This window comes from Mastigoproctus giganteus, chromosome 5 (assembly GCF_048544385.1).
Source record: "Mastigoproctus giganteus isolate SK-2022 chromosome 5, ASM4854438v1, whole genome shotgun sequence".
NCBI lineage: Eukaryota > Metazoa > Arthropoda > Arachnida > Uropygi > Thelyphonidae > Mastigoproctus > Mastigoproctus giganteus.
In genome coordinates, this window is record NC_143579.1 from 11,390,055 (window position 1) to 11,414,066 (window position 24,012).

At 38.8% G+C, this 24,012-nt stretch overlaps 1 protein-coding gene across 4 annotated transcripts in view; it reads left to right on the forward strand.

Annotated features, from left to right (window-relative positions):
- The first annotated feature begins 12,937 nt into the window (after positions 1-12,937).
- The window catches only part of LOC150085171 (5-taurinomethyluridine-[tRNA] synthase subunit MTO1, mitochondrial), a 421,026-nt gene continuing 409,951 nt past the window's right edge, over positions 12,938-24,012 (forward strand). For 2 of the 4 annotated variants that reach the window (XM_090373907.1, XM_090373910.1), the window contains exons 1-2: positions 12,938-13,090; positions 20,301-20,510. In XM_090373907.1, the coding sequence (XP_090230033.1) occupies positions 20,312-20,510 (199 nt within the window). In that variant the 5' untranslated portion in view covers positions 12,938-13,090; positions 20,301-20,311. Of the gene's footprint in view, positions 13,332-20,300; positions 20,511-24,012 lie in introns of all 4 variants that reach the window. The other 2 variants (XM_090373908.1, XM_090373909.1) reach the window with 2 other exon arrangements.

The window sequence follows — 24,012 nt, forward strand, 5'->3', positions numbered from 1 at the left end:
GAAGCAGTAATTTTGTTTATTAATTTGTGGGCTAACTGGACCTGGAAGAACTAATTTATTAATGAATTTCATAATTGTTTATCATTTTATTGTAAACTTTATGCAATGATGAATAAATTGAAATATGATCATTTTGCAAAAAATATTTGAAAAGGTGCATAATAACATCAAAAAATATATAAAATTGATAAACCTCTTACTACGTTTGAAACATATGTTGATTTACTTGATCCAATTAATGAACACTTAATGTTTTTATAGAAATAACTCAGTATAAAATAATAGTTATTCGCTAACGGTAGACAGAAAAGTGCTATTTAATATATCTGTTTACCAGTACCTAAAGAAAAAAGATTTTAATGCAACTACTTTTATTATTTTGGTTTTCCAAGTAAAAAATAAATGAGATTAGGAACATGTTACTAAATTAAATAACGAGTTTATGAAATTATTTTAAAATCAATATAACTTCTTTTTTATAAAGTAACTGATGAGTGGATTTTAAAATATTATTATTATTGTTGTTGCTCTTATATTATTTCTCCCTGATTGGGGTATTCCACTCCGTGTCGGGTGCTGCTACCAGGTAAACACGGTGGTTGTAATGTCTGGTGTTACTGTCGGTCGGGGAAATCTCTGACTATCCTACAGATGTTCAGGATTGCGACTTTCTGGAGTTCTTTGTAGGTGTTCTCTGGGAGACCTATTGCTGCTAGGCTGCTATGTAGAGTGTTTGGTACCATACCGGTTGTTGACACGATGATTGGGATGGTTGATACTTCTTGCATATGCCACATCTCTTTGATCTCATGTCCGTGTACTTCCTATTTTTTTCCTCATGGATTTTCTGGACATTGCTATTGATCGGCACCGCTATATCAATCAGTTAGGTAGCCTTTTCCATCTTGTCCACAAGGGTTATGTCCGGTCTGTTGTGCTGGATGGTCTTATCCGTTATTATGGCGCGGTCGCAGTACAGCTTGTGGGTTCCGATCTCTACTACTACCTGGGGATCCTACGTGTAGTATGGTGCACTTTCTTTGGTAAACTGGTATTTCCTCGCTAGCTTCTTGGCTACCTGGTCGTGTCTATGAGGATACTCAGTCTGGGTGATCACCTTGCACCCCACGGTGATGTGTTGGATCGTTTCTGAGACCAGGTGGCATCGTCGACATGTGTCATCTGACCTTCGGGGCTCCTTTGGGATGTATTCTCTATAGTTTCTGGTGTTGATGACCAGGTCTTGGATGGCCAGCATCAATCCTTCAGTCTCGGGGAAGAGAGTCTCGCTTGTGAGCCATGCATTGGAAGCAATGTTATCGATGTGATCTTGATGGAGGTCATCGTAGTGTCTGCCGTGGAGCGTCTTTGCCCATCTTGCTATCTTCGTTTCTTGTACCGTTTGAGCAGCAGGGGTTTTCTCGCTAAGGTTGAGTGGGGTATATCACTTATCTATCTTCCTTATGGCCTGGTGGAGTGGTGTTGCGTTGTTCTCGGAGTAATCCTTCAGGTTAACTATCGATGTTTTCTGTTGTTCTATGAGGCCCCTTCCTCCCTCTTTCGAGGTATTGTTATTCTCTCCACTGCTGACTTCGAATGGTGTTGGCGACTCTTGGTCATTGTTGTTAGCATTAGCATTAGTAGAGGCATTTGATGCAAGAAAGCAAGCTTATGCAGCATCAGCCAAAAAAAAAAGATACCACTTCCAATTCACCCCTCTGTTCGTTCAAAATACCTGTCCAGCTGAGCCTTAAACTTATTTAGGCTATCAACTTCCACGACAAGGGATGGAAGTCTGTTCCACCAACCAACCACCCGCTGGCTAAAGGCAAATTTCCGCACGTCTATTCTACATCTGTCTTTCCTCAATTTGAATTTATTCCCTCTCAGATGATTATTCTGAGCGATCGGAAGAATCCCATCAGCATTGAGCATGCTCAAGCCATTCAAGGCTTTATACACCTCTATCAGATCACCTCGCTGGTTCCTAGTCTCCAGACACTGTAATTTGCAAAACTTAAGCCTTTCTTCGTAGGAGCACCCCTTTGTTCCATTCACTAATTTTGTTGCCCTCCTCTGTACTCGTTCCAGCAGCTCTACATCCTTCTTGAAATGAGGCCTCCAGACCTGTATACAGTACTCTAGGTGTGGCCTGACCATTGCCTTATACAAGGGAATAATCACCTCCTTATCCCTGCTAGAAACGTTCCTATATATCATTGACAATAAACCATGAGCTACTCTTGCAGCCCGTCTGCACTGCTCAGAGAACTTCATATCTGCCTGCACAACCATCCCCAGGTCTCTTTCATTCTCTACCACTGTCAGTGTAGTACCACAGAGTTGATACGTTGATATGGGGTTGCTGTTTCCCGTGTGTAGTACTTTACATTTGTCAATGTTAAACTTCATTTGCCACCTCTCAGCCCATCTGCTCAACCTTTCCAGATCCTGTTGCAGCAGCATAGTGTCAGTAGTGTCCTTGACAACCCTGCCTACCTTTGTATCATCTGCAAACTTCGACATTAAGCTTGATACACCCTCATCAATATCATTTATGAATACAGAAAACAATAATGGACCCAACACTGAGCCCTGAGGGACTCCATTAATAACATTAGTCCACGACGAGCAGGGTCCATTGATTACCACTCTCTGTCTTCCCACCCTCAGCCACCCCCTTTATCCACAGCAGCAATTTGCCTCCAATGTCACACTGCTCCAATTTGTGCAGCAGTCTTCCATGTGCAACAGTATCAAAAGCCTTTCTAAGATCCAAGTACTGTATATAATATCAAAGTTATTCCCTGCATCCAGTTCCTTTGTGACTGCATCATAGTATCCAATTCAATTGGTCAGGCAAGACTAATAAAACCATGCTGTGTCCGAGCTATAGCTGAAGTCTTGTCGAAATGATCCTGCAGTGCTTCTTTAACTAGTGCCTCCATTAATTTTCCTGGAACACAAGTTAAACTCACAGGTCTATAATTACTTGTGTCAGCCTTTGATCCTCGTTTGTGAATTGGGGTCACATCTGGACATCTCCAGTCTGTTGCTACCTCTCCTGAGTGCAAGGAAGCTCTCATAATTATGGCTAAGGGTGTGCTTACTTGCTCTGCTGCCTCCTTTAATATAACTGGATAGATCCCATCCACCCCAGGTGCCTTTCTTGTGTTTATCTTCAACAATTTCTCCTCCACTTTACTCTCAGTTATTACAAGATTCTCTAGCTTACTGCTAGAGTTGAATACACCTCTGGCTTTCCCCTCGCTAAATAACTCCTCATGTATGAATGTCGATGCAAAATATTCATTTATTTTGTTAACTACCTGAGCAGGATCATCAACAGTTGACCCATCGATATTAAGTGGACCAATCTGATTCATCCCCTTTCTTCTAGAGTTTACATAAGTAAAGAACTCTTTGCTGTTTTTCTTTGCATCCCTTGCCAAAGATTTCTCGTAATCTGCCTTCGCTTGCCTAACCTCCTTTGTAACTTGGTTACAGATCAACTTTTATCTATCATAGGCTTCTGTGTCATGTTTAATTTGTATGTATCTTATGCATGTTTCTTCTCTGCCATATGCCTCATCAGTTCATCTGACATCCATTTAGGCCTAAACCTTGAACAATATTTCTTAGTTGGTATGTAAAGCCTAGTAGCTTCCAAGATAATTTCTTTGAATGCTTCCCATTTTGCATTTGCTGTTGGTAACATCATCAGTTGGTCCCACTGTATAGAATTTAAATACTGTCTCAGTCCATCGTAGTCGCCTTTACGAAAGCAATAACCCTTCCCTTTACCCCTAATGGTAGTTACCTCTTTGAGTAAATCCCACTTCAGCACATTGTGATCACTGCCACCTAGTGGTTCATTTATCTGCAGATTCTTAATGCATGAAGAATCACTGCTGATAATCAAATCAAGAGTATTCCTCCCTCTAGTTGCCTCCTGAACATGCTGATGTAGAAAACAATCATCCAATAAATCCACAAAAGCCTTGCTAGTGTGTGAGTGACCAGCCTCCAAATTCCAGTCAATATCTGGGAAATTAAAATCTCCCATTATAAGACTCTCTGATTTACTGGCCCACTCTATTTCCCTGTACAGTTTCTTATTATACTCATCAGAGTCATTAGGCCTATAGCACACTCCTACTCTCAATCAATTTTGATCTCCCAATGCTTATGTCACACCAAACTGACTCGACACTGCTCTGTCCAGCGATGTCCACTGGCTTCCCTTCCTTGGATTTTATGTATTTCTTAACTAATAGCATAACCCCTCCTCCCTTTCTGTCCAGTCTATCCTTTCTGTAGACGTTGTACTCCCCAAATTCCAGTTCTGTATTCCTTATATCTGTGTGACACCACGTCTTTGATATCCCAACAATATCTGCCTTTGATGTTTTGAGCAATACCTCAAATTCATCAATTTGTCCTTATCTTTCGCAGGATATCTTCTAGCTCGGGGTTAGTCCAATCTGTGACCCCGAATGTGTATGTTATTACTGGAGCTGCATAGGTATTTATGACTTTAATGCACATGCTTCTTGATTAGACCGGGGTTCGAGCCCGTCACTACCAAACACGGAGGATGCGGAAAGGTCAGGGAATGACCACCGCATATCCCGGAGCAATATGGCCTTAGTTGCTAATGCTCCTAAAAACTAAATAACTAACTTACAAATAACTATGGCTTTAACTGTGTTCCCTCCATTCAATTTTGCTTTCAGCAGGCTTCTGAGTCTCTGATGATATTTTTCGGTCAGGCACTTCTTGATTTCCTTATGGTCTAACTACTCAGCCTGCATCATCCCTAAGTATTTGTAGGTCTCTCCTTCTGTCATAGCTTCGGTCTCTTTACCAGTCAGCAGCTGGAATTTTCGGCCAACTAATTTTTCTTGGTGCAGTGTGTGGGTCTTGCATTTTACTAGACCAAATTCCATCTTGATGTCCTTGCTGAATTCTTCAGTGATCCGTAGTAGTTTCTGGAGTTGCTTCTCGGTTGCTGTGTAGAGCTTGATGTCATCTATGTACATCTGGTGGGTGAGAGTGTACAAGTTCTTTCTTCCTTCTTTGAGGTTATATCCATACTTGCTGCCGTTGAGCATAGTAAATAGCGGGTTGAGTGATAGACAGAACCATAGTGGGCTCAGAGCATCTCCCTGAAAGATTCCTCTTCTAATGGGGATTGGCCTGGTTGTGATGTTCTCGACCTTAATCGTGGTACTCCATTTCGTCATTGTTGTTCCTAGGAAGTTTGCTGACGAGTCTGCTGACGAGGTGACTAGAGACGGTCGTTTTCAAAGCCGCTAAGTGGATTTTTCTTATTTATTGATTTGAAATTATTGTTTTTCTAAAACTTTTGATTTAAATTTAGTAGTATAACATTATTTTGTGATTCTCTGATTAATTTGGTGTATTTATTCTTTACTCGGCCTTGTAATTGCATAAAAGTATCGGTAAAGGTTTCCACGTGTTTCAACTCCGCTAACCGTTCGTAATTTTCCCGCCTTTGTGATACGATATACCGTACTAGATAGCGTTAGTTGAACTTCGTTAGCAGTTAAATTGTACGTTTAAATAAATACATATAACGACTTAGATTACAAACGTAATATAATTAATTTTATTTAACATAATTAATTATACATATAACCACTTAGGTTACGTAACATAAATAATTAGTAAAAACAAATAATTAATACATAACTTGATACGAAAGTTATATAAAGGGATTTCGCAGATAACACTCGTTACTGAAACGTAAATATTTCGTAGATAACACTCGTTACTGAAACGTAAATATTCCGTAGATAACACTCATTACTGAAACATAAATATAGCGTTATAACTGTGTTTGGATACAAGTTTAGGAGTTAATTTTGTACAGAAATTGAAATTTTATTGAAAGTAAATCTAAATCATGACTCAAACCAGAGCAGCAAAGCAAAGGGCTCAAGCTAATGGGAATGCTGTGGCCCAGGGGAGAACTGAGGGGGGCAGTTGTCCTCTGAATCACAGCCTTGTAAGATGCACTATTTGCTTGATGTTTGCGGAGCAGTCAAGTATGGGACATGATACTGCCATGGGGGATGTCTTTGTGTGTGTGCGATGCAAGGAGTGTAAGGAGATAAGGCGACAACTCAGCGTTGTTATGGGCCTATATGAGAGCTTGAAGGATAGGGTGGATGCCCTCGAAGGATTACAAGTGAGGGGCCCATCAAGCTCTCAGCTGCCCACACCAATGCCAGAGCTTGCACTTGGTCATCGCGGAACACAGCGGCAACCCCCAAGGCAGAATGCGCTGGTCCCAAAGGAACTAGTAGTTGTTGGTGACTCTATTGTCAGGGAAACGGGAAACATGCTTTGTAAAAAGGATAGGTGGAATAGGACCAGGGTATGTCTGCCAGGGGCAAAAGTTGATGACGTTGTAGAGCGGATATCATCTTTTAAGGGCACAAAAGGTGATATAGTTGTACACGTTGGCACTAATGACATTAAGAGTAGGAGACCGGCGTAATTACTTGACAAGTACAGGTCACTGATGAAAAAAAGCCGTGAATTAGGGTTGAAATTGAAAGTGTCTGCAATTCTGCCCAGACACGATAGGAGGGAGTATATGATGAGAGCCCTGTCAATCAATTCGGCCCTGGAAAGATTGTGCAGGGCTCAAGGGGTAGAATTTTTTTCAGCCTGGTCTGTACTTGTTAACAGGAGAGACTGCTTCTACAGGGATGGGATACACTTAAATAGAAGGGGTGCAAGAATGTTTGCTGATGCTATCGAGGCAATGTTAGGTGGGTCGGAAAACTGCTAGATTGGGGGGATACAAGGACTAATAGATTAACAGTAGCCACTGGCAGAGGTGAAAGTGATTCTTGCACTGCTTCTATTGGAATGAGCCGCAGCCTGGAAAATAAGATGCAGGATATTTCAGAGACTGCTGGGAATCATTGGGGTACAAGTAAACACATGGGTTGTGTTAGGGTAGCTAAGAAAAAGAACAGGTGCATGTATACTTGTGTGTACACCAATGCTAGGAGTTTAGTAAATAAATTTGATGAATTTGAGCTATTGCTGAAAACATCAAAGGCAGATATTGTGGGGATTTCAGAGACGTGGTGTCACACAGATATAAGAAATGCAGAACTGGAATTTGGGGAGTACAATGTCTACAGAAAGGATAGACAGGATAGGAAGGGAGGAGGGGTTATGCTATTAGTTAAAAAACACATAAAATCCAAGGAAGTGAAGCCAGTCGACATCGCTGGACAGTGCAGTGTCGAGTCAGTTTGGTATGACATAAGCATTGGGAGATCAAAATTGAGAGTAGGAGTGTGCTATAGGCCTAATGACTCTGATGAGTATAATAAGAAACTGTTCGGAGAAATAGAGTGGGCCAGTAAATCAGAGAGTCTTATAATGGGGGATTTTAATTTCCCAGATATTGACTGGAATTTGGGGGCTGGTCACTCACACAGTAGCAAGGCTTTTGTGGATTTATTGGATGATTGTTTTCTACATCAGCATGTTCGGGAGGCAACTAGAGGGAGTAATACTCTTGATTTGATTATCAGTAGTGATTCTTCATGCATTAAGAATCTGCAGATAAATGAACCACTTGGTGGCAGTGATCACAGTGTGCTGAAGTGGGAGTTACTCAAAGAGGTAACTACCATTAGGGGTAAAGGGAAGGGGTATTGCTTTCGTAAAGGCGACTACAATGGACTGAGACAGTATTTAAATTCTATACAGTGGGATCAACTGATGATATTGCCAACAGCAAATTCAAAATGGGAAGCATTCAAAGAACTTATCGTGGAAGCTACTAGGCTTTACATACCAACTAAGAAATATTGTTCAAGGTTTAGGCCTTAATGGTTGTCAGATGAACTAATGAGGCATATGGCAGAGAAGAAAAATGCATGGGATACATACAAATTAACACGTGACACGGACGCCTATGATAGATACAAGTTGATCTGTAACCAAGTTTCAAAGGAGGTTAGGCAGGCGAAGGCAGATTACGAGAGATCCTTGGCAAGGGATGCGAAGAAAAACAGCAAAGAGTTCTTTACTTATGTAAACTTTAGAAGGAAGGGGATGAATCAGATTGGTCCACTTGAGATCGATGGGTCAACTGTTGATGACCCTGCTCGGGTAACTAACAAACTAAATGAATATTTTGCATCGACATTCACACATGAGGAGTTATTCAGCGAGGGGAATGCCAGAGGTGTATTCAACTCTAGCAGTAAGCTAGAGAATCTTGTAATAACTGAGAGCAAAGTGGAGGAGAAATTGTTGAAGATAAACATAAGAAAGGCACCTGGGGTGGATGGGATCTATCCAGTTATATTAAAGGAGGCAGCAAAGGAGGTGAGCAAACCCTTAGCCATAATTATGAGAGCTTCCTTGGACTCAGGGGAGGTACCCATTGACTGGAGATGTGCAAATGTGACCCCAATTCACAAAGGGGGATCAAAGGCTGACACAAGTAATTATAGACCTGTGAGTTTAACTTCTGTTCCCGGAAAATTAATGGAGGCACTGGTGAAAGAAGCACTGCAGGATCATCTAGACAAGACTTCAGTTATAGCTAGGACACAGCATGGTTTTGTTATGGGGAAGTCTTGCCTGACCAATTTGATTGGATACTATGATGCAGTCACAAAAGAACTGGATGCAGGGAATAACTTTGATATTATATACTTGGATCTTAGAAAGGCTTTTGATACTGTTGCACATGGAAGACTGCTGCACAAATTGGAGCAGTGTGGCATTGGAGGCAAGTTGCTGCTATGGATAAAGGGGTGGTTGAGGAGGAGAAGACAGAGAGTGGTAATCAATGGACACTGCTCATCGTGGACTAATGTTATTAGTGGAGTCCCTCAGGGTTCAGTATTGGGGCCTTTATTGTTTTCTGTATTTATAAATGATATTGATGATGGTATATCAGGCTTAATGTCCAAGTTTGCAGACGATACGAAGGTTGGCAGGGTTGTCAAGGACACTACTGACACTATGCTGCTGCAACAGGATTTGGAAAGGTTGAGCAGATGGGCTTCGAGGTGGCAAATGAAGTTTAACATTGACAAATGTAAAGTACTACATATGGGAAACAGCAACCCCAGAGCAACGTATCAACTCTGTGGTACTACACTGACAGTGGTAGAGAATGAAAGGGACCTGGGGGTGGTGGTGCAGGCAGATATGAAGTTCTCTGAGCAGTGCAGACGAGCTGCAAGAGTAGCTCATGGTGTATTGTCAATGATATATAGGAATTTTTCTAGCAGGGATAAGGAGGTGATTATTCCCTTGTATAAGGCAATGGTCAGGCCACACCTAGAGTACTGTATACAGGCCTGGAGGCTTCATTTCAGGAAGGATGTAGAGCTGCTGGAACGAGTACAGAGAAGGGCAACTAGATTGGTGAATGGGACAAAGGGGTTCTCTTACGAAGAAAGGCTTAAGTTTTGCAAATTACAGTGTCTGGAAACTAGGCACCAGCGGGGTGATCTGATAGAGGTGTACAAAGCCTTGAATGGTTTGAGCATGCTCAATGCTGATGGGATTCTTCCTCTAGCTCAGAAAAATCACCTGAGAGGGCATAAATTCAAATTGAGGAAAGACAGATGTAGGATAGATGTGCGGAAATTTGCCTTTAGCCAGCGGGTGGTTGGTGGGTGGAACAGACTTCCATCCCTTGTCGTGGAAGTTGATAGCCTAAATAAGTTTAAGGCTCAGCTGGACAGGTATTTCGAACGAACAGAGGGGTGAAGTGGAAGTGGTTATTTTTATTTATTTATGTTACTTTTTTTTTTTTTTTTTTTTTTTGGCTGATGCTGCATAAGCTTGCTTTCTTGCATCAAATGCCTCTACTAATGCTAATGCTAAGTTTGTCACTATCGGATTGACCTAGTAGATTTTCAGGGTCTCTAATAGCCAGCTATGAGGTACCGAGTCGAAGGCCTTGCGGTAATCGATGTAGGCCGTGTATAGGTTGCGGTGCTTCTTGAAGGCTTGCTCCATAACTGCGGCATCTATGGTTAATTGCTCCTTGCATCCTTTGTCCCTCCGCTTGCATCCATTCTGCTGTTCGGCCATTACGTTCTGACTGTCTAAGTGGTATGATATCTTCTTAGTTATGCAGCTGGTCAGGATCTTGTACATCGATCGTTGGGAGGCATGTGATTGGCGGGCATTTCGCCCGGTTTCTTGTGTCTTCATCTTTAGGCTTCGGATATTATTATTATTATTATTATTATTATTATTATTATTATTATTATTATTATTATTATTATTATTAGCGAAATGGTGCAATGAAGCCTGATGCTTATGCTGCACCAGCCAAAAAAAATTCCCGAGTTACCCTGAGAGAGAGAGTCAGAAGTAGAAGGGAATTACCAAGAAAGAAAAGAATGGTGATGTCCAGTTCAGAACCCTTGGTGTACGAAACCCCTGGAGTTAAATTTTAGGTAAGCTATTATAAAAACTGGTCCCAAAAAAATTTATTCGTCTGGTCGAATATTTTCTGAAAATGACTATAAGAATCACTTAAAGAATTGCGGAGAATACAATAGAAATTGGTTGATTTACTCAATTACTAAAAATACTATTTATTTGCTTTTGTTTAAACTTTTGAGCCTTCTCATAAGAATAAATGTATCCGGGGATTTAATGACTGGTTTATTTAGCAATGTACCTGAATCGCACGGGCTCACGTCTGGTGAGTATGGGCTTGGCACACACAGGGTCCTGAGCTGGATATCATCATTTTTCTCTTTCTTATTGATTCCCTTCTACTTCTCTCTCTCTCGCTTAGGGTAACTGGGGAATTTTTTTTTTTTTTTTTTTTGGCTATTGCAGCATAAGCCTCAGGCTTCCTTGCACCATATAGCTAATAATAATAATAATAATAATCGTCATGAGAAAAATTCCACTCACTTTGTTAACTACAAAAAATGGACAGTTGCTCTATCGTTAAAAAACAAAACTTCTATTGATCATTTGCAACAAACAGTAATATTACAAATTGAAAGTAAGCCGTGGTATGAGGTTGTAAAACAAATAACTTATGTAATACAATTTTGAAGCAAAAAAAATAAAATAAAATAATAATTAGTGGCAAAAGTAATAAGCTTTACGATCACAACAATGGTAATATTTTAAAATGTATTGAAATGCTAGAAAAATTTGATTCTATCATATCGGAACATACACGACGTGTAACTAACGATTCTGAAATTGAAAATATGCACTCTTATCTTGGAGACAAAATTCAAAATGAAATACTTTCTTTAATAGCATCAACTATTAATAAATATTCTGTTAAACGGTTAGAGGGGTTCACAATATAGACAGAATACAAGAAACACTGTATTTAGCAGTGCCCTGGCTTGAACCCCCGTCACTCAAAGCACGTGTACTTGTGCATCCGCGTGCACGACCACTCGGCTACGGTTGCTTAAAAATCATATTATAAATTTATGTCGGGAAAAATAAATATTTTTTAAATTATATTAGATTGCACCCCGGATGTTTCTCATATAGAACAAATAAGTGTGATAATTAGATTCGTTCATTTCAATTCAGCAATAAAATCGATTGAAATTCATGAACATTTTATCTGATTTTAGATGTTATAGGAGCTGGATGTTATAGGATAGGAGCTATTAAAAACATTAAATTTTGACATAAATAACATAACAGGCCGAGCTTATGGTATAACGTGCGCGGCAAAAATAATGGTCTACAAAAAAAGAATTTTAGACTTGAACCCTCGTGTTTTTCATGTCCCTTGTGCAAATCACAGCCTAAATTTGATGGTAAATGATGCCTCTAATATCAACAATGAAACATTTTTTACATTTTTTAAATATAGTACAAGAATTATAGAAATTTTTTTCCGCGTCTACTAATTGATGGAATATTTTACTCAATCATGTTACTAATTTAAAGAATCTGTTAAGTGTTTTGTGCCACTGTTCAACATATGGAACAGAAATAAAGTATTTTTCGATATTACTATATTTGGTTGGCGTATAGTTTGTGCCCTAATTCTGTCTATTGTAGCAAGTGTGTAACCCCTGTTTAAGAATCTGCTGGTTAATATTTGTATTTCTGAGCCCAAAGCAAATTTATATGAACTTCGGGAAAATAAAGACATTATTATTCACAGAGCTGACAAAGGAGATACTAAATAAACCTGATTATATTAAAGAAAATAACTAACTCAGCAATAAAACAGTGATTGGTCAAAATTTAGTTAACTGATTGGTCAAAATTTAGTTACATAATTGTATTCCAAATTTTTCGCTGATTCCATAATCTTTGTATATAAAAAATATATATATACATATATATTAGTGGCTATGTTAGCAGATATATGATGCAGTGTTCATTTCATAGGATGCCATGGCAGAAGTAATAAATAAATAAAGGGAAAGAATTAAATTAAAATTCTGAAAACATATGTAAATTACCACATGTATACTTGAGAAATGAATTTAAATTTAAATTATAAGAAGGGGAAAAAAAGGGGAGAAAAGAAAAAGGAAGTGGGACGAAAACAAAGGTTTGAACTGGGGAGTAAGAAAACGACTATCTTTAACGTTGCTACAGAACTATCATAATAGAAGAAGAAGAAAAAGAAGAACTCTTTATTGCATACAAAACGCACATGAGGGGTTATCTTTCATAATCCTTCACGGCTACAAGCCGGGGTTAATCAATAATTTAAGTTTGCCGATATATATACTATCCTACTCTGTGATTTCGTTATTCTTCCGTCTTTTATTACATTGGCTTTTTTTGTGTTGGGCAATAGTCCGAAATTGGTGGCGCCACTTTCTATTGCGTTTTAACATGTAGCCGGAATTAACAATATGACCTATGATTTATGAGAGTTGACACGGTATATTACTACTTTGTGCACAGAGTAATCTCACATAAGTTATGTTACCACTCTGTGCTGTGGTACTTCTCATACAGCTTAGAGTTGTACGACGTGGTCGTGTAATTCTTCTTCTCTAACGTCCAGTAATTTGTGTAAGGATCTATACCGCAGTATTACTATTCTATGGTGGGTATGTTATGACAAGAAACTAGCGTGAGGTGTCTGAAAATTATTTTTCAATTCTACACGCAACCGAACTGATTATATCTTTAAATTTACAAATAAAACAAATCGAATTTTAACTATACATGTAAGTACTATGTAATGACTTTCAAAAGATTTCAAGAATTCTTCATATACCCCGGCTCATTATGCTACTTATAAAGCTTTTAAGGTGAAACAACAAAGTTGCCTCATTGAGAGAAAGGTAAATTTTAAAATCAAATTTTATACGAAAGGCTTCAATGTGTAAGTGTGTGCCCTTGTCAGATCCTGTGGTCCTAGAAAGATATGTTTACACGATGCATTTTTTAATGCGTCGCGTGTGTTGTATGCAACAACATACGCGAGAAGCACGTTTAGGGTTGCATGCCTCATGTTCGCCGAAGCCATGTTACTTTTCTTGCTAGTCTAATCTAGAAAATGATAAATTTTTTCGCCTTAGTTTTAATAACTTGATCTTCTGGACTTCCTGCTTTGACACAACTCCTCCTTTACTACGGATCTCTCAGATGTATTTTTCTCAAAGAGGTCGTTACCTTTCCTGGTTCACTCAGCCATCTGTCATAACTCTTTGCTTATTGTACTTAGCCTTCCATTTTCTTTGCTACTCTTAACAATTTACTCCCTACATTTCTGCACTTTCCGACTTTTTCCACTCTGTCTCTACTATCACTTTTTCAGCCACCCTCTCTTCCTTCAATTCCACACTGAAGACCCCCAACTTTTTCTCCATCGTTTGAACCTCCTCCCACAGGACTCTACTAATCCAAAGAATTCACTTAACCATCCTCTCTTTCCTATTTGTTAAAAAAATTACCATAACCCTTTTCTCCTGTGTTCAAACCAAGCCTTTTTCCTGTAATTTTCTTGTTTATTTCACAGGGCAGCATAAACCTTTTATGTTTGCCGATTGTCTCCAAAGATAGCTATTTTCGTGTTTTCACATTTGCAAAATGTCATCAACTTACCAAAAAAAGGCTGCCACGGAGGCTTGGGCTTTTCTGAAACAAATGCCAGCCCATTGGGACTTATGCCCAGATGCTGCCTATATCAAAGGTTTCTTAATCACCCATATTTCACTGTCCCATTGTTCTGCTTCTAGTAAACCTTTCTCACCTGTTCGCAAATGACCACTCCTTCCCTAGTACAGGCCACTGTCTTTGTTTACTCTCAGTTTACTCTTTTTCCACATACTGTATCTGCATTTATAGTACTTGTTACTTCTCTTTCATTTGACTGCTATTCAATTTACACATCTATAACCTCTTATTTCTGAATCCAGTATTTCCAAATGTTAACATTTATCATATTCAAACTTAATATTTGCCATTATATTTGTAAGATCTATGTCTTACAGTTCATAATCCAGTTATTACTGTTATTATTAGTACCAGCAAATAATGAAAGGAATGAAACTTATAATCAACAAAAAAAAAAAAAAAAAAAAAAAAATTAGCACCCCACTGTATCTTCTCTAACCATATTGTCTAATTTTTCCTAATATTTTAGGGCAGTAAGCCTTTAACTATGTAAAATTAAAACTCACATTAGTTAGTGCATTTATATTATTACTACAGATGAATCCTCTTCAATACAAAGTTCAAGGGACCTAAATTTTTACGTTTTGTAATAATAAAATATAATAAAAACAAAAGCCTCATCTAACTATACAGTAATAGCAATAACACAATTTTGAAAGATTTTGTTTTGTTTGCAAGATAAACTAAGTGAAAAGCAATTAACAGAAATGAAAATATTTTAGTATATATTTTGATATATACAATATTTTAGTATCATAGTAAAAACAATTACAATTTTAATATAAAAGGAGACATAAAAATCATTAACTTTTTAATAAATTAATGTAATTAAAAGAAAGAATCCAATGTTGTTTGCACAGTTTTTGTTCTATATGTATTTTTAACTACAACACAGACATTATCAAATGCAATAGTTGTTTCATTAGCATTAGTTGAGGAATATGATGCAAGAAAGCAAGCTTATATAGCATCAGCCAAAAAAAAAAAAAAAAAAAAAATCCCTTCCCATTTCACCCATCCAGTCACTCCAGATGTTTGTCTAGTTCAGCCTTAAATTTATTTAGGCTATCAACTTCCACAGCAACAGATGGAAGTCTGTTCCAGCAATCATTGTCCCTCTGTATAAGGCAATGGTTAGGCCGTGCCTTGAGTACTGCATACAGGTCTGGAAGCCTCATTTTAGGAAGGATGTAGATTTGCTTGAGCATGTACAGAGAAGGGCAACAAGATTGGTGAGTGGAATGAAGGGATCCTCTTACCAAGAGAAGCTTAAGTTGTATAAATTGCAGCGGCTGGAGACTAGGCACCTGTGAGGTGATCTGATTGAGGTGTATAAGGCTTGGAATGGGTTCAGCACGCTGAATTCTGATGGGATTCTTCCACTTGTTCAGATTACGAACCTAAGGGGGCATAAATTCAAATTGAGAAAGACGGCTCTAGAATAGATGTGCGGAAATTTGCCTTTAGCCAGCGGGTGGTTAATTGCTGGAACCTTCCATCTGTCGTGGAAGTTGATAGGTTAAATAAATTTAAGGAGGAACTGGATAAACATTTAGAGGGAATGATTGTGAGAATTTTTTTTTTTTTTTGGCTGATGCTACATAAGCTCATACACTTGCTTTCTTGCATCACATGCCATAATTACTATCAGATCACTTCACAGGTGCCTAGTCTCCAAATGCTGCAATTTAACTCAAGCCTAACTCAACCCCTTCATTCCCCTCACCAATCTTGTTGCTCTTCTCTGTACTCGCTTAAGCAACTCTATATCCTTCCTTAAATGAGGCCTTTAGACCTGTACGTGGTACTCAAGGTGTGGCCTGACCATTGCCTTATAAAAGGGGATAATCACCTCCTTGTCTCTGCTAGCAAAATTCCTATATATCATTGACACCATGATCTGCTCTGGCAGCCTGCCTACACTGCTCAGAGAACTTCATGTCTGACTGCACAATTACCCCCAGGTCTTTTCATTCTCCACCTCCCTGAGTGTAGTACCACACCGTTGGTACATTTCTCTTGGGTTACTGCTACCTATATGCAGTACTTTGCATTTGTTAATGTTAAACTTCATTTGTCACTTCTCAGCCCACCTGCCTAACTTTTCTAGATCCTGCTGCAGTAGCATACTGTTATTAACAACCCTGCCAACCTTTGTACATCTGCTAACTTGGACATTAAGCCTGATATACTTTCATCGATATCATTGATAAATACACAAAACAACAATGGACCCAGCACCGAACTCTGGGGGATTCTGCTAATAACATTAGTCCATGTAGAGCAGTGTCCATTTATTACCATGCCATCTCCAACTCAACCATCCCTTTATCCATTGCATCAGCTTGACCTTAATGCCAAACTGCGCCAATTTATAAAGCAGTCTTCTGTGTGCAACAGTATCAAAAGATTTTTTGAAATTATTATTATTATTATTATCATCATTAGCAATGTGGTGCAAGGAAGCCTGAGGCTTTTGCTGCACCAGCCAAAAATATTTCCTCAGTTACCCAGAGAGAGAGAGAGAGAGAGAGAGAGAGAGAGAGAGAGAGAGAGAGAGAGAGAGAGAAGGGAATCGCCAAATTTATCCCTAACTCATGACGTTTTCTGGGAATTACCCTTCGAGGAGCAACCACTTGACTTTAGAATCATTTTCTTCCGTTTTGATGGAAGAAAACAAGATATTTTTGTCAAGCAATCTTTGCTAGCAGACTGATTATTTCAGCCATAGCAAGAAGAAAGTCCAAAAATGTCTCTGCCTTCCCTAGTACAGATTGATTCAATCCCAGGTCAAAAAGGTAGCAGTGACAATGTTAAGCGATTCTTCAGATTACAGGTTTGCAGGCTGTGAAATTGACATAACTCATGGGGAATCTCTGCTCCCTCTCACTGAAATAATATTTGCTCTAATAACATTAGTCAGATATGAAGTTTTCTGAGCAGTGCAGACAGGCTGCAAGAGCAGGTAATTGGGTCTTGTCAATGATATACAGGAATTTTTATAGCAGGTGATTATCCCTGTGTATAAGGCAATGGTCAGGCCACACCTTGAGTATTGTGTATATGTCTGGAGGCCTCATTTTAGGAAGGATGTAAAGTGGCTAGAACCAGTACAGAGAAGGGCCACAAGACTGGTGAGGGGAACAAAGGGGTGCTCTTACCAAGAAAGGCTTAAGTTCTGCAAATTGCAGTGTCCAGAGACTAGGCACTTGTAACGTGATCTGATTGAGGTGTATAATGCCTTGAATGGTTTGAGCTGGCTCAATGCTGGTGGGATACTTCCTCTTGCTCAGATTACAAACCTGAGGTGGCATAAACCCAAATTGTTGTTGTTGTTATTTGGTTTTTAGGAGCATTAGCAACTAAGGCCAACAAATACAGTGGATGTGGAAAGGCCATTCCCTGGCCTTTCCGCATCCTCTGTATTTGTTGGTCATGGGCTCGAACCCTGTGCTACAACACTGCTGCTTCTGCCCACCTGGCTACGGAGGTGACAAACTCAAATTGAGGAAAGACAGTTGTAGAATAGATGTATGGTAATTTGCCTTTAGCCAGCAGGTAGTTGATTGCTGGAATAAACTTCTATCTGTCATTGTGGAAGTTGATTGTTGGAATAAACTTCTATCTGTCATTGTGGAAGTTGATAGCATAAATAAATTCAAGGAAGAAGTGAACAAACTTTTGGAAGAAATGGGTGTGTGAAATTTTTTTTTTTTTTTTTTAGGAGCATTAGCAACTAAGGCCATATTGCTCCCGGGATATGCGGTGGTCATGGGCTTGAAACCCGGTCTAATCAAGAAGCGTGTGTTGTTTCACACGCTTCTTGATTAGACCGGGGTTTCACACACCCACTTGGCTATGGGTGTGTGAAATGGGAAGTTTTTTTTTTTTTTTTTTGTCTGATGCTGTATAGTATTAGTACTAATAATGGGTGCAAGGAAGCCTATGGCTCATGCTGCACCAGCCAAAAAAATAAAATAAAATAAAAAATACATAAAATAAAATAATAAGAATAAAAACAAATTAATAATAATAAGAATAAAAACAAATTAATAATAATAAGAAGAAAATTAAAAAAAAATAAATAAAAATTAATAATAAAAAAGGAAATGGACAACATATGCATTTCCCTCCTCCCTTTAGTAATTATCCAGCTGACCTTTGAATTTCCCCAGACTGTCAGCCTCTGCCACCCATGTAGGTAACTTATTCCAGTAATTTATAACTTGCTGGCTAAAATAAAACTTCCTGTAATCCAATCTAAACAACCCCCCCTGTAACTAACTAAGTAAAATCAAGACTTTGACAGGCAAAATAATCAGAATTACCAAAGGTTCTTAGGGTCTGAAACTCTCCACTCTCAAGCTGTACTACAAATGTATATTTATTCCTATTGTCTGTTATGCTGCAGGCGCTTGGTTCCCCAGTATACGCAGAGTCACGGCAGAAAAAATCTTGACTCAAGCCCAGCGCTTCTTCCTGATTGCAACTTCAAGAGCTTGTCGCACAATTTCAATGTCTCAACTACAGGTAATCAACGGTAAACTACCAATTAAATACGAAGTTCTGTACAATTACTTTCAGTATTGTAGAAGAAAGGGTACTGCAGCACAGTTCAACAAGTTTTCTGTTAACCTGGACGTGTCAGTGAAAGAAGACACACTAGATTAAGAAACCAGTTCCTCCAGGAATGGCAAAACGAATGGACTAATGCCAACACTGGAAGAATTACTACAATTTTTATACCTCAAGTTGCTGAATTTGACAAAAACATTGGCCCTGGTTTAACCCGGGTCTTCACCTAACTTTCCTTCTATCCGGGCATGGCAGCCTAACCTCAAAGTTATTTACTCTGGGTTTGGCTGCATCTCCTCTTTGTAAATGTGGCTCAGAGGAGACAGTCCAACATATAATCTTAGAATTTCGATATTATCTAGACATTCGATTTGAACTTCAGGCATTGACCGAAGTTTACGATGTAAATAACTTCAAGTTTTTAGATGTAAAGAAAATTATCAGGCACTGGCTAACTTTGCAGACAAGGCTTTCTGCAGAAGGAAAGGACTTGCCGACTGAGAATAGTTACGCAATAAGTGTACTACCACTGTATATAGTTGCCTCCTTGGTATTAATCGTATTGTTACAGGACCTCTGATGAGGTAATCTATTTGTATTTATTGCCGGAAGGCAATATTAGCATTTAGAATATATAAATCGATGTGCCTGGATCACTTTTGGGTGGACGGTGTCCTGGGACTTCAGCCCGTAATAAGGTACATAAATTGTAAATCTTAAATTGTATAAATTGTAAGATATATATCGGACCTCATTGTAACCGAACTGGTAGGTCCTAACTATCTGTATAGTTGTATAAGTTGTGAAGGTTAATATAGAAATTGGTGCCTTCAACAAATTGTAATAACTGAGTTGCAAGTGCTATGGATATACAGTATGGTCAAATGTGTGGCTATACTACATTGGTCTCAGGCAATAGACTTATTGTTTGTAATCATTCCTGTGAAGATGCTGGATCAGAAGATGTTTTGCTAAACCACAACTTGTAAATAAATTACTCTTCAGCGGCGGATAGGGGAAACTCTGTAGCCTGCAGAAAATAATCAAATACTTTGTAACTTGCAATTATGGCCCCTAGTTCTAGAATCATATATAACTGTGAAAATTTTCATCCTTATTCATTTTGCTTATGCCTCGCAGAGCCTTAAACACCTCAATCAAGTCTCCTCTAAGGTGCCTAGTTTCCAAGCTCTATAACTTACATATTTGAAGTCTTTCCTCATATGGACGCCCCTTTGCCCATTTCATTCCAAGTGTGGTCTAACGTTAGCCTTATATAATGATATATAAGCTTGCTTCGTATGCTCTGCTAGTGCTAACATCAGAGCACAATATGCAAGCTGAGACCTCTCTGCATGCTGCATTATAAAGATGATTCAATAACTTGATAGAATGTGAACTTAATATTTATAAGGATCTGAAGTTTCCTTTTATTATTTTATTATTTCAATTCAACAAGTTACCGATTGCCATATTTTGGTAATTTTACTGTTAATGTATTTTCATTATGAATTTTAAATATATTTAATTTTTTCATTTTATTCCTTTTTTGTTTTCAGAGATATTTCAAATGGCCTGCAGTTTGGTAAAATTTCCATGGATTATATGTAAAGTTTTTCAAAAAATAGGCAGTCAGAGATTAATTCATAGTAATAATGTCTATGATGTCATAGTAGTTGGAGGAGGACATGCTGGAACAGAAGCAGCAGCTGCTGCTGCCAGAATGGGATGTAAAACAGTATTGCTCACTCATAAACTTGAAACTATTGGTGAGTAGTTTGAACTATTTTCAAAATATAATTTTTTTTTTTTTTTAATAGTTTTATTTGAATAATTCCCTCTCTCCCTCTGCACCCATAGTCAATCCTGTCTGGATAGAATTTTTCCAGACTTGGAGATTAGTGTTAATGCATAGGCTGCAATTTGTGTTAATTAGTGTTAATGCATAGGCTGCAATTTGTGTTAATTAGTGTTAATGCATAGGCTGCAATTTTTCTAGATACTGCAATTTGCAAGACTGAAGCCTTTCTTGGTAAGAGCACCCATTTGTTCTCCTCACCAATCTTTGTCCTTCTCTGTATTCAAGGTGTGCAGATCTGGATACACCTGCACACACACATTGCGTACAGAGAACAACACACGTTGTGTGCTGTGGCGTGACCATTGCCTTATACAAAGGGATAATCACCTCCTTATCCTAGGCATCTCCCTAGCCAGGTGGGAAGGAGCAGTAGTGCGTAGCACACGCTTCTTGATTAGACCCGGGTTCGAGCCCGTCACCACCAAATACGGAGAATGCGGAAAGGTCAGGGAATGACCATCGCATATCCCCGGAGCAATATGGCCTTAGTTGCTAATGCTCCTAAAAACCAAAAATTCCTGTATATCATTGACAAAACTCCATTAGCTGTCCTGGCAGCCTGTCTGAACTGTTCAGAAAATCTCATACATAACTGCACAATTTCCTCCAGGCCTTTTTCATTCTCCACTAACCTGAGTGTAATACCACACAGTTGGTACATTACTGCACTCATATGCAGTTCTTTGTTTGTCAATGTTAAAATTCAGTTTCCACTTCTCAGCCCATCTGCCTAACTTTTCTAGATCCTGTTGAGGTAACATACTGTCATTATTGTCATTAACAACCCTGCAACCTTTATATCATCTGCAAACTTCAACATTAAGCCTGATATACCTTCATCAATATCATTGAATATACAAAACAACACTAGGCTGAACACCAAACCCTGCGGGACTCCACTAATGACATTAGTTCAAGAAGAGCAGCATCCATTGATTATCACTCTGTCTTCTCCCAGTCAACCATCCTTTATCCATAGCAGCAACTTGCCCTTAATGCCATACTGCTCAATTTGTGCAGTAGTGTTCCATGTGCAACAGTATCAAAAACTTTCCTGAAACCCAAGTATATGATATCAAAATTATTTTTTGTATCCAGTTCCTTTGTGACCACATCATAGTATCCAATCAAACTGATCAGACAAGATTTATCCTTAACAAATCCATGTTGTGTCTGAACTGTAACTGTAGGCTTGTCTAGATGATCTTGCATTACTTCATTAATCACTGACTCCATTATTTTCCTAGGAACAGAAGTTAAATGAACAGGTCTGTAATTAGCAATGTCGCCCTTTGATTCTCCTTTGTGAATTGGGGATGCATTCACACTTCTCCAGTCTGTGGGGACCTCCCCTGAATCCAAGGATGCTCTGATAATTATGGCTAAAGGTTTGCGTACTTACTTTGCTGCCTCCCTTAATATAACTGGATTGATCCCTTCCATCCCAGGTGCCTGTCTTATCCCCTTCCTTCTGGAGTTTTCAAAGAAGTCTGCTATTTTTTTTTGCATCCATTGTCAAAAATTTCTCATCTGCTTTTGCTTGCCTAACCTCCTTTGTGACTTTATTACAGACTCTTATATCTACCAAAGGCATCTGTGTCTCCTGATGATTTATATGCATCCTATGCATTTTTCTTGTCTGCCATGAGCCTCATTAGTTCAGCTGACATCCATTTTGGCCTAAACCTTGAATAGTATTTCTTAGTTGTTATGAAAAGCCTAATAGCTTCCAAGTTTAATTCCTTGAGTGCTTCCCATTTAGAATTTGCTGTTGGTAACATCATCTGTTGGTCCCACTGTATAGAATTTAAAAACTGTTTGAGACCACTGTAGTCACCTTTATGAAAGCAAAAACCTTCCCTTTACCTCAATGGTAGTTACATCTTTGAGTAAATCCCACATCAGTACACTGTGATCACTGCCACATAGTGGCTCCTTTATCTTCAGATTCTTAATGCATGAATAATCACTGCTGATAATAAGATCAAGAGTATTACTCCCTCTGATTTCCTCTTGAACGTGCTGCTGTAGAAAACAATCATTCAATAAATCCACAAAATTCTTGCTAGTGTACGAATGACCAACCCACAAGTTCCACTATATCTGGGAAGTTCAAGTCCCCTATTATAAGACAATCTCATTTACTGGCCCACCCTTTCTCTGTCCAGTTATTCATTGTACTCATCAGAGTAATTGGGCCTGTAATACATACTCTCATGTTTGCTTTCCCAGTACTAATGTCACACTGAACTGATTCAATTGACTGCAAGGAAGTGCATCCAGTTGACTATGTCAACTGGATGCACCTCCTTATATTTTGTGTTTCTTAACTAACAGCATGAACCCTTCTCCCTTTCTATCTTATCTATCCTTTCTGTACACATTGTACTCCCCAGATTCCTATTGTGCATACCTTATATCTGTGTGACTACATTTCTGATATCTCAACAATATCTGCCTTTGATGTCTTGACCAGCACCTCAAATTCATCGAATATATTTACTATACTCCTAGCGTTGGTATATATGCACCTATTCTTACTCTTTGTCACCCTAACACAGCAATGTCTATCCTTTCTGTACACATTGTACTCCCCAGATTCCTGTTGTGCATACCTTATATCTGTGTGACACCATGTCTCTGATATCTCAACAATATCTGCCTTTGATGTCTTGGCCAGCACCTCAAATTCATCGAATATATTTACTATACTCCTAGCGTTGGTATATATGCACCTATTCTTACTCTTTGTTACTCTAACACAGTGCATGTATTACTTGTTCCATGATGACTCCCAGCAGTCCTTGAAATCCCAAACACCTCGCTTTCCAGGCTGCTGGTCATTCCAATAGAAACAGTGCAAGAATCACTTTCTCCTCTACCTCAGGCTACTGTTAATCTATTAGTCTGTGAACCTCCCCAAACTAGCAGTTTTCCGACTCGCCTCACACTGCATCAATAGCATCAGAAAATATTCTTGCACCCTTTCTATTTAAGTGTATCCCATCCCTGTAGAAACAATTTCTGCTGTTAACAAACACGTACCATGGTGAGAAAAATTCTATCCTATGAGCCTTGCACAATTTCTCCATGACCGATTTTATTGCTAAGGCTCTCATCATATACTTTCTCCTATCATGTCTTGGCAGAATTGCAGATTCTTTCAAATTTAACCCTAACTTGCGACTTTTTTTTCAACATTGACCAGTACTGGTTAAGTATGTCCATAGATCTTGTACTCTTAATTATCTCATTAGTGCCAGCTTGTACAACTATATCTCCCTTTGTGCCTTTAAAGATGATATCTGCTCTATGTCATCAACTTTTGCACCCTGTCAGACATACCCTAGGGCTATTCTACCATTACTTTTTGCACAGAAGCCTATGGCAGATATAAGTTAATCTGTAAT